The sequence below is a fragment of the Tachypleus tridentatus genome, chromosome 1 (genome assembly GCF_004210375.1).
Source record: "Tachypleus tridentatus isolate NWPU-2018 chromosome 1, ASM421037v1, whole genome shotgun sequence".
Lineage (NCBI taxonomy): Eukaryota > Metazoa > Arthropoda > Merostomata > Xiphosura > Limulidae > Tachypleus > Tachypleus tridentatus.
In genome coordinates this window covers 102,104,287-102,116,757 of record NC_134825.1, presented here as the reverse complement: position 1 = coordinate 102,116,757, position 12,471 = coordinate 102,104,287, and the positions used below count along the sequence as shown (strand labels likewise).

Sequence of the window (12,471 nt, the reverse complement as noted above, 5' to 3'; positions counted from 1 at the left end):
CCTTGGACATATCTGAGGGATTTATGTATGTGGTTCATAAAACTATCAAACCTCAGGTGACATCGGCTCACCAACAATCTACCCATATGAATATTGTAGTCCATTTGTCTCTGTTAGAGCCTCCATTTTTTGTTTTACTCCATCTCAACTTTTACCTGTCCTTTCTACTCAAGGTAGTCATTATTGGTTTCCTAGATGATGCACTAGCACCAGTAACAGCCCATTTGGGTTTGGGTAGAGTAGGAACTTCATTTTCAAATTTCTTCCTTGCTGGAATCCCTTTGTATAAGGTTAATGGGTGTTTCAGATTCTGTCAGAAGGATTCCTTGTACAGTTTTATTTACTCTTCTTAGAGACCCCTGACCCATCACCAACTGTAAGAAGTGGTTCAGGAGATATTCATTTAACAGGCAATCAATCCTGTTCCACATCCTATTAGGGGTTTTTATTTTTGAAATTTTGTTGTTTCCAAGAAAACCAGGAATTGGTGGTGGGTAATCAGACATCTTGCCTCAGCAACTTCATGTGACTACCCAAGTTCACCATGGAGTATTTTCTTCAGGATTGTGGATGACAAAAATAGACGTCTCCAGTGCTTACCTCCATATACCTATATTATTTCAGTCTCATCCTTAATTTCAATTTCTGTATCTCAGGGTAGTTTATTAAATTTGAGCCCTCCCCTTTGAATGTAGTTTATCAAGTAGTCTGGGTTTTTGCTCAGTGAGTCTCTGTGCTATGTGGTTGTAATTTCATTATTACATGGTTATATTGGCGTTTTTTGGCTTATTCCAAACAGAAACCAGCCAGTTATACTCAGCAGACCCTTTCTATGGTAGCTCAAGTGTGGTGGTTGATCAAACTGGAGAATTTCATCCTCAAATCCACTTAATGCCTTGTACATTTGGTGGTATTTTTTAACACACAGAGCAGCCAAGCCCAAACTTCTTCTTCAGAACTTCATTTAATGAAGGTTTTGGCTCACCATGCCCTTTTGGCACATTCATTCACTGCTCACAAGATTCTATTACTTTGGAGGATGTGGTCTTCAATGACATCACTGCTCCCCTCAGTCATGCTTATATGCAATTTTTTAAGTGTGTGTTTTGTGAATAAAAGAACCTTGCTCAGGATCCTCTTACTAACCCCATTTCTCTTCCTCTTTTCCTAAGACAAGACCCATATGTTGGCAGTAGTGTCACTTTCTTCCCCACATCTGTATCTTTATCTTTTCTTGGATGCATTCCATCAGGGATCGGGGCATGGGTCAATTATCAGGAAGCTTCAGGCCATTTTTCTTGAACTTCTAGCAATATGTCAGCTGTTGCATCACTTCCTTTCTCTCGCCAAACATTATCTGGTGATAGTTGATTAGAACAGTTCTACAGTGTTGGTACATATCAACCAAAAAGAATCACCCAATCCAGAGATCTCTGTTTTTGGATGCTATATATCTTGTACTGGGCTCATGCACATCACATTTATTCTATTGCATTTTATGTGCCAGGTGCTTTTAGTCTGGTTGCAAATTGTCTTTTATGCCCTGATTGGATATATTCCATAGATTGGGCATCAAATTCTCTTGTTTTCAGGGATCTTTGCCTTTGGTGGGTTTCTTCCCACTGGATATCTTTCCCTCAACACCAACTAACTTCTCTTTTTTGTTGCATGTACCACTTCCACATGCTCTGGTAGTCAGTGCATTCAGCCAAGATTGGTCACACAAGTGTCTTTATGTGTACCTATTTCATTGCATTATTTCTCTTGTCCACTTCACTTCCTGTTTGGTCTTTCTAACTGCTCCTTATTGGCTAGCTCAACCTTGGTTTCCATAGTTCAAACAATTGCTCCTTTCTACCTTCTCCCTCCTCTGTTGATGTTGGTCACATTCTACATCCTAATATACAAGTCCTGTGTCTTCACATTTGACTTTTGTCTGGACCTTGGCAAGATCCTTTTTTACATGTTAAGTTAGTTCCTTGTTAACTGGTTGCATCTTCCATCAAAGTGTACCAATGCAACTGGAAAGTATTTCATAGTTGGTCTACAAACAGGGAATTTCCTGTTGGCAAGTCAGTGGTGACTTGTGTGGCAGAATTTCTCACCTAGTTCTTCAAACTTTGGTCTTTGATCTCTTTGTTTTCAAAATATCAGGAGACTTATCCCATATCTTTCGTTGTTCCCAGTACCATTTTTTTCTTCCTCTGTTCTTACCTTGCCCATACATTCATTCCCAGGTGTCCTACCCATCTGGATTGGGAAATTAATATGATCCTACATTCCCTTTCTTTACCTCTGTTTGAGCCACTTTCCTTGTATTTTATGTTTCAAATTTCCCCTAAAACTTTCTTCCTTCCTTCTCTAAGCCTGTGGATGTAAGAGGTCAGATTTGTTTACCATTGACATTTCTTGTACCCTTTATCACCTGGTCTATCTTCTCTTTTATCCAAATTTGATAAAATTTGCAGTTCCAAAAGGTAGTTTTCTCTTTTTCTTCTATTTCCCATCTTTACCCTGGACTGGATGAATAGGCTTCTGTGCTCAGTCAGGGCTCTTCTTTGTTACATAGTCCATAGTGCTTTCTTCCAGGATGCATGTCCCCAACTTTTATCCCTTGGCAATTTGCCTCCCTTTATAATCTTTTCCATTTTACCCTTACCATTTAGGTCCACATTTTGGTTCAATTGGCCTGTTTGTTTCAGGTGTCTTCCCATCAGATCCAACACCTCACTTTTTCTCTTGCTTCTTGTCTTCATCATACTGTGGAGAAGTTTCTGCAATCAGGCATGTGGACAACTCCCATTATGTTCATTTCCCAGTATCTTCATTATATTGTGCTTTCTTCTTCATTGGGGTTTCTTCTACCATTTTTGGCCATTCTTCGGACTTCAGTGGAATTCTATCTGGTAATTTTTCTTTGCACTTTCATGGGTCTTTTTCTGCAACACTTTGTCATGTGGAACCCAGTTAATGGCAAGTGGTGTCTCCCCAAGTATTCTTTAACTCTGAGTCAGAACTGCCCAGGCATGTGGACTTGTGCTTTATCTTCCATGGCTTTGTATGCTTACCATTGATATGGGGTGTTCCACAAGAGTGCTTAAAGATGAATAGCCTTACTATATTTTGCTTCATAAAGATGTCCACACCAAACCATACCACTGCATGGATAATACAAAAGAGTTGACCACTTATCCCTATAATGCCTGGAATGAATAACCTGGTATGTTGTACTTTTCAGAATAAGGTTTCATGGTCACCTATTGCACCACCTTTGATTATGATATTCCTCTAGACTGTCCAACACTTTGTCATCCTCCTTTCTTTGAGTGGTGTATAGGAGTCCTCTGTAACTGAATGGTTATTGTATGGAGCGCATTCAGCAGGACTCCTATACACCACTTGAAGAAAGGAGTCCTTGCCACTTTCCAGAACTAAGTTGTTTGGGTGGTTGACCATGGGGCACCCTGCTGAATGAGTTCCATATAATAACCATTCAGTTACAGAGTAGGGTGCCGTTGTTCTGTAGTTTTAGGTGAGGTAATATTTTCCTGTTTGTGATAAATAGTACAATGGAGTGAGACATCAGAATGCAGTTTACTCCTACAATTGGGAGTCCTCATCTTACTCTAACATGGATGTTGGTATCCCATAGGCAGGTTTTGTATTTAGAGGGAACTAATCATCATAATTCATCATACAGGTTTAAGATTGTCTATTGTCCTCCCTCAATCTACATTGTATGTGTTGTGGGTCATAGGATGGTTGTGGTTTTGCCTTTAGCTATCCCTCATTCTCTTGTTATGGGGATATTATTGCCATTTAGATTATGCTGACGTGTTTCACAGTTAGAGGGAGTGGATTACATGCCAGACATCCTTTTGCTATGGGATGTCAAGTTCTCTAATCTGTAGCTCAGAATTCTCATGTAATACCAGGAATGAGTGGTTCTTAATCCCTAGTTATTGGATTTGAGGTGAAGACAGTATGATCCTTATTCTTCTCTTGCATGGATGTTGGTACCTTGTGAGGAGGTTTTGGATATAGTTGATTTATTGAGTATGGTCTGCTACTACCTAGCAACTATACATCCAGAGGCACATCCTTATTTATCGACCTTTTTTCATTGTGGGTTTGAGCTTAACTAACTTTCTTTAAGATCACCTTCCTGCCACTTTCTCTCCCTTGCAGATGTTCTCCTCCCATTTTCCACCCTTGTATCTTACACATTTCATAAAAGCACAAAGAGTATACCTGGCTCAGAAGTTGTTCAGTTCCCCTTTTGTGATCTTTTTGTCTGAATCTCATTTTCAGGGATATCCTTCAGATGTATTCATTGAGTACTTCTGTTTCTCTTGCACAGCTTCCACCTCCTCCTCAATGTAAAATTCTTGCTAATCTTGTGAGAAGAGGTGAGTATCATATTGGAAATTATAATTTTTCCTGTACTGAAAATGTATTTCTGATAGGTACTCACCTCTACTCATCCTTCTCTCCACTTTTATCTAGTGCAGATATTTTCTTTCAAACTCTGAAGTGGTTGTTCTATAGAGGGAGTCACATGAATCACATGAGCATATCATACTCTTATCAGTGAAGAGGTGACACATGATTTTTATGAGAGACAGGCTGTAATTTTGCAATTCCAATAGAAGGAAGCAGAAGGCTTGTGGATTGCATAAAGAAAAAGTTTGCATATAGAAGGCAGCAATAAATGGGAATAAATAACTGTGAGTGTTAATAAGTGCCTATAGGAAATACATTTTCAGTAAAGGAAAATTATAACTTTAATAGTACATTATCACTCCCAAATTCACATTTTAGTTCAGAGCTTCAGAAATGAAATTACATCTTTTGATGGTATTAAGACAAACACATTATCAAACACTGAAATTATTTCATCAGATGGAGAATTTCATTGCTTATCTTTTGGTGATGAAGTAGATTATCTGAAATTCCACTCCCTAATACTGGCACCAAAGGAATCATACTTGCTGTTCAAAAAATATAAGAGAAGTGATGTAGATGGTATCAGAAAAACACCAGGGTAATACAGTAGATATTTACATCTTCTTGAAGAGGATGACAGAGATAGAAGCTTTGAGACACAGAGAGAGAATAAAGTTATTAGATCAAAGTATCTGAGAATATATTGTACTTCAGAGCACCAGCTATTTGCTCAGTAAAAAAAAAAAACTACTTATTCCAAAGAAAGCATAGATGTATCTGGTCTAACAAAGGAGTTCACACCACAGGATTACTTCAGAAGAAAGAGAAGCTCAGGACCAAGGCTAAGCTCCTGTTAAAAACAATTTTATTTTACCAATGAGGTGATTAACTTTTGAGATTGGGTTGCTTTTAGCACTGGTGGAGGCCAGGGGGAATCAGTGAGTTACTGGAAACTAAAGGTTATGTTTAAATTTTACTTTCCTTAAAGATGGACCATGCAAGGACAATTTTGAAGGACCAAATGGTCCTTTGTTTTCTATATGTTATGAATACAAATTATTGCCCTCACATGCACTAATATATAACACAATTACTGACTTTTATCCCAGTGAGAAAACCCTTGAACATGAAAGTTACCAGTTTTATAAATGTAATTAATAAATAATGTTAACTTCTGGATCAAAATTAACAAGCTTCCTATCTAGATCAGAACTCTATAGATATATACACTCCCATGTTCATTTAGTAATGAGCTTGGGTAATTAACTATAATGTAAACACAGTATTACTTGTTTATTATTATTGTTTACTTATTATCAGTTGGGCACTTTTGGAGTAAAACTTAAAAATAGATATGTGTCTGCACTGCAGTAAACATCTGTTTAAGCTGCTATCCAAGTAAGAACTACCACACCATTGTAAATGTTAGGACTAAGATGGGGAAATAATATTTATAATAATAATTAAAACTATTTATAATAGGTATTATAATCAATACCATTATTAAAATTAATCTGGAAAGGGTGAGATATGAGTAATTTACCATTGTTTCTAAAAAATGATTATAATATACAGCTATAAATATCTTAATTTTTTATTTGTAATCAAGTTTTTATTTTATCATCCCAGTATTTTGACCATTATATAATAAATTTTGATGTAGTTATTTGTAGTTTGCCCATTTTAAACTGGTATAGATGTTAGTGAATTCTCTGATAGAACAGATGTTTTAAGAAATGTAATTTTAAATTTAAAATCAGTCAATGGGACTTTTAACGCTAATTTCATAACAATAGGACAACATTATATGGAAGATCAACAATATTGCAGTCTTCTATCTGTCCAGCTTTACTCCAGTCATCCAGATCTTTGATAAAATTTTCACTAAAGAAAGGTAAGAGGAAGTCGGTGAAAGCAGTTGTGAAACGTTTTTATCGCCTACAGAGTGGAGTGTGGATACGAACACGAGCTGGCAAAAACAAGAAGCTATACAAGAAATCCCCAAGGAGGAAGTACAGACTTAGACAGCATGTTTTTTGTAATAAGACACAATCAATTATGTTAGACAAAATGGTTGCAAAATATTGGAAGAAACCTAAATACTATGTTGATGACATTTACGAGCCATATCACATACGTCATAATTTTCCTTATGTTCCTAGGATACGATAAGTTTGATAATATCAGGTTGTTATTAGTAAAGATTAATGTTTAGATATTTTGAACTTCTTTATTGTAGGAAAATCTAGCTTACATGTAAATTATATTTACCATAAAGTACTGGAATAGGTGATTGATGTCATTCAGTGAGCATTTCCTACCAGGTTTTTGGTGTGTTTTTTTAAACATTAAAACTGACAATATTGATTTCTTAAATCATTGAAAATATGTTTTGATTTCACTGAACCTGTTTGTATACTTGAAACTATAAAATGATTAGCTTCCATTAGTAAATAGGGATCATAAAAAAGTAAGGAAACAAGAGCTGGAGATACAGTAGCCAGTATTTATTTAAACCACAAGTCCATATTTTGGTTCCATGCTGTTATTTAAAATTACATTCGGTGGAGACAAAACTGGGATTTGTAATTTGAGTAGATAATGTCTACAGTATCTCCAGTCTTGTTTTTCTTACCTTTTTTAGATCCCTATTTCTAGGTTTTTAAATTCCCAATTTTTTATATTGTTCGCTAGCTTTTCTTTTATACTCAACTATGGGCAAAGAATTTGATATGGTAGCTAACTTTTACATTGTAATGGTAATAAACATAACTAGTAGCTAATAGATATGATTCATGATGATTTGTAGTAGCTATTGACTCTTTGATCCCATTAGTTTGAGATGTAAAATTTTGAGCTGCAACTGGAGATTTAAGAACATAGGAAGCATTTAAAGTTTGTATAACTAAATTTTCTGTATATAATATATAGCAATGGGCAAATATATGCTTAAACAAAAACACAACCCCCACTTAAATGCATATACAATTCTACCAGTAGAAAAGGGCCTTTTCAAATATCACAAATACTTCTGAAACACTACTTTAAATAAATTTTTTGTTTCTTAAAACAATTATTTACAAAGGTATGTGTATCGTGATAACAGAGGAGAGAGGAACTAATTTGTCTTGTTAGTTCAATTATTAGGTAACTGAACCAACCTGTATGGACTCTTGATAAAAAGAGATGATTCTTTAAAACTGGATACAATTGAATTAAATAACTTTAAAACACATTTGTATTTATATTTGACTCGTTTTGAATATGTTACTTTAAAACAAATGGATTGTGTGCTGTTTGTTTATTGTTAAAATTTATCGTCAACAAGTTACAGGCATCTGCTATAAAGAATCCTGACCATCATCCATCCATGTACATGAAAACTTGACATTGGCAAGGCAGACAGAAGTGTACAGTGATGATCTGCAGTAGAGGAAGATGTACAGCTATATACATAGAGCTGTAGTGGTGGCAGAAATATTGAGTTTACAACCATATCAACTAATTTTGATAAAATGATCAAATAAGTTGAGCAATTTGGGTATAAAGATGGTGATCTATTAGAGTTAGATAAGAACAAGAGAGAAGAGTGTCAACAGAGAAGAGAGAAAGAAAGGTTGAAAGAAGAAAATGAGAAACAGCACAGACTGGAAATAGAAAGTATAATAAAAGTGTAAATCACAATAGAAGAAAGAGGTAAAGGAGATAATAAGAGCACAACTGAAAGAAGAAGGACCAAGAATGAGAGTAGAGTTAGGATCATCTGGCCTAAGCTGCCAAAATTTGAGGAACACAAAGACAATGTGAATGCTTTCCTGGAGTAATAAGAAAGGTTTTCTAATACATGAAAAAGTAAAATACTGTTGATGATTAAAAGCTTATGATCAATAGTAAGTTACATACAGTTTACGTAAGAAGAGAAAAGCAATTTTCAGGTTAATAAACCTGACCGTTTAGAGCACACTGACATTAAATAATATTATAAAAATACATATGAGAAAACTAAATCCCATAATGTTTCAGAGAACTAGAATTTGGATACCTTTGCTGTTACTGATATTTTCAATTGTAATGTCAGTAATATTTTGAGATATTTATATTAATCCTGAATTTAAATTCAAAGTGAATAATGTGATATCTTCCTGAATTTATATTTTTTTCCATGAATTATTTTAATGTTATAACCAATACAGTTTAATGAGGCAATTGTAAATAAAATCATTGTAATGAAAGGCATAAAATATTCTAAGGTTCCAAAAATCTTCTGCCAACTAATTATCACAATTATAATATAAAAATCAATTAAAATCTATTAGGAGTAAATTTAATGATTAGGCCAGATTGTAACTGTTATTCAGATTTGCAAAGACAAATCTAGAGGTAAAAGTAGCTTATTTTCAGTTCTATCCTCAGTATGATGTCATTATACAGAACTCAGATACACAATATGTTTTATTTTCAAAATGTATTTCAATGTTACATTTCCAGATTTACATAAAGCAAGAGTTATTACTGCAATAAAAATTAAATGAAAGTGGATGCACATGATGCTCTGATTGCATCTAGGGATACTTATTGATCAGCAAAGTTTAATAACTGTTGTCATTAGAGGAGGTGAAGCATTATCTTCTAATGGAGCAAGCATTGGCCACTGAGCCACATGACACTGTTAGAGTGCTAGTAAGTATGATATGATGATAGTATATTCATGTGAATAATGTAACCAGTATGGCATTCAGTATTCAAATATTATCTCGTTTTCAAAAGGTAATTATTAAGAACATTATAGTGTTTTAGCTTATTGTAGAAATAACATTAATTGGAGACACGGCAAATTTTAGAGTAGAGGTAACTATTTTCTGTGAGGAAATCCAACATGAATTTAAACCAATATAGAGTAATGTTTTATTAAATTTACGGTATCTGGCAGTATTATATATTAAAATAAATTAGATCTATAATCATTAGTAAGGTTTAGTCTAATAGACTTAGTTACAGTTGATATTACGATCAATAAATAATCAGATAATTAACGTTATTAAACTGGTTTCGACAGAAATCCTAATTATGTCTCGATATATCCTCCAGATTAAAGGACTTTTCAGTTAGACTTTGAATTATGCATGAAACAAAACCGTAAACACATATTGACTGAATTGTTCTAATAGCTAAGCAATAATGTTTCGTCAGTTCATTAATGTAATATATAAATCAATTGTTTATTGCTAACTGAAAAATCAGAATTCCTAGTAAATTAAATGTAAAAAATAATAAACTTTCGCTATCTGTCTTCGGAGATATACTGGCAGAAACTGGGTTTTGATATTCGTTGTGGGCAGAGCACAGGTAGCTCTTTGTGTAGCTTTGTGCTTAACAACAAACAAAAACTTTCGCCATTAAAATATAGTTAAACACCAAACTATGTATTCAAACAGGTATAGTTGCAAAAGATTTTTCCATCATCATGTCTTAAATACGTAAGTATAAAACACTGTAACACACATTTTGTTCGTGGATAGTTTGTTTGTTATTTTTTAATTGCTTATGCTGTAAAAGTACAGAAAATGACCATTATTCCCTTCAAACTGCTTATGTGACCTGGATAATGAAATTTAGAAATTAACCTATTTTCTATGTTAAAACGGGCAAATTTGCACATTTTCATTTACATAAGGTCTGAGTAAAACAACATATGAATCAAGATTTACATGTATTTACACTAAAGTTATACAAAATGTTTAGAAGTAAATAGTTTTCGAAATTTGCGACTGTAATGTAAATCACTTTCACGTATCAGCCCCCAAATATAGTCTCCCATCATATTTTCGTTATATACTCCTTGGTAGCGGCATTCAATGTCCACTATATCTTTGTAGAAGCGCTCGTCTTGCTCCCCTGAATATGCTTCCATGTTCTCCTTGAATTTATAAAGATGAGCGTCAAGGATATGGACTTTCAGGGACATCGTGCAGCCAATTTTGCCTTTGTTCTTCACCGGAGCCTCAACCAGTTCCACATAATTTTCGGCCTTGTGATTGCCCAAGAAGCCCCGAAACACTGCGACAAAGCTTCCCCAAGCTTTTTGTCCTATTTACTAAGCTTCTTGGGGAATTCTGTGCACACAGTGTCCCTGCTGTTCCAAAGGCAAAGAAATAGGGAAACTTGGTAAAGCGTTCTTGGAGACCCATCAGGAATACCACCATTTTGAAGTCTCCGATAACCTCCCAGTCATACTCATCATACTTTAAGGCTTCTAGCAAGGTCTTGACGCTGTTGTATTCCTCTTTGGGGTGCACCAAATGAGCCAGGGGAAGAGATGGATACTTTCTCCCGTTATGGAGCAGCACAGCTTTGAGGCTTCTGGATGAGCTATCAATGAAGAGGCGCCACTCGTTCGGATTACAGGCAATTCCAATTGCCTCGCACAGACGAGGATACTTTATAGCATAAGCAGAGCTCATCTTGACGAGTGAAGAAGCTTGAATAATGTCGGTGACGCTTCCTCTTACTTGCAACTTGCACACTTTCATTCATGAAAATTCTTGTAAGTTCTACAACGTTATAGAAAGTTCTTGCAAGTTCGAGAAAATTCTCTATCAGCTACTTAGCACTGAATCCACCTGGAATGTTCTGGAAAATGGGTAAGTTTGAAAATTTCTTTACCCAGGTCACAAAAGCAAAGTTTGAAGAGAAAAATATGTATTTTCCATTTACTTTAGGCATAAGCAATTGGGGAATAACACTTTCTGCCCAGGAACAAGAAAAGGTAAAAATTTTGTTACATAGTGTAATCCTTTGTTTTAATGCTACAGGTGTAGCCGAGGTATTTGAATGTCACAAAACGGGAAATGCAATACGTGATCATTCTGATATTTAAGATAGATATATCTTTTAGATTTTAACAACTGCTCTGAAACAGCTTTTGGACGATTTACATCCCAAATCATATTTATCAATCAATTTGAGTTAGATTCATTAATTATGCATTCACACTTACCTGAATCCAAAAAATGAAAAGGGGATAACATTTTAAGTATACCATCAGTTAGAAAAACTGGTTAATATAAGCTGGAACAAAGGTATAAAAATCATATTTAACATTTAAATAACTTTTGGGCAACAGTATTAATTAGAGTTATTAAGCGTAACTGTGTAATGTTTAATGCAACAAGAAAAATTATAAATGAATAAAAATTGTTTGTTTGTTTGTTTTTGAATTTTGCACAAAACTACTCGAAGGCTATCTGTGCTAGCCGTTCCTAATTGAGCAGTGTAAGACTAGAGGGAAGGCAGCTAGTCATAACCACCCACCGCCAACTCTTAGGCTACTCCTGTTACCAACGATTAGTGGATGGACCGTAACATTATAACGCCCCCACGGCTGAAAGGGCGAGCATGTTTGGTGCTACCGGGATTCGAACCCGCGACCGTGGGATTACGAGTCGAACGCCTTAACCCACCTGGCCATGCCAGGCCTAAATAAAAATTGAAATAGATTAAATGAACCCCTATGTATAAGTCTAATGATATTAACACCATTTCAATTTAAAAAGAATCATTTATGGAAATATCCTTATTATGTTACCAAAACTAAATTGAAGACCACAAGCGAATCGAATGTTTGTCAAAAGATTATCCAGAAATGAAAATAACTATGAACTTAAATAGTATCTAAATAGCATCAACCTATATAACACTGAAAGAATAATTGTATAAAACATTAAGGAAACCACTTCAAATGCGATTTAAGAGAACAAGAATTAATGATGAAGATATCAAAATAAAGACAAACAAATGTTAAAAAATACAAGGGGCCAGTAAGCTCCTGTAACACAAAACCGCCCTGAAACAGAACCTTTAGTTAATATTTCCAACATCAATCCAACAATTAAACCTATCAGGACATCCTAAATATTTTATAAATGCTTTATCGCCTTTCCTTCCAATTATTTTTAAACGCATACATTTCATCTCATCATAACATCGTAGAAGCTTTCTATAATTTTTTTATTATTTAGATATTCA

The 12,471-nt window shown here is 34.8% G+C and overlaps 1 protein-coding gene across 5 annotated transcripts in view; it reads left to right on the top strand.

Annotated features, from left to right (window-relative positions):
* Nucleotides 1-6,822, top strand: part of mRpL35 (mitochondrial ribosomal protein L35) — a 31,020-nt gene extending 24,198 nt beyond the window's left edge. For all 5 annotated transcript variants that reach the window (XM_076515509.1, XM_076515487.1, XM_076515518.1 and 2 more), the window contains one exon: nt 6,243-6,822. In XM_076515509.1, coding sequence (XP_076371624.1) covers nt 6,243-6,618 — 376 coding nt within the window. In that variant the 3' untranslated portion in view covers nt 6,619-6,822. The remainder of the gene's footprint in view (nt 1-6,242) is intronic.
* Nucleotides 6,823-12,471: the final 5,649 nt, after the last annotated feature.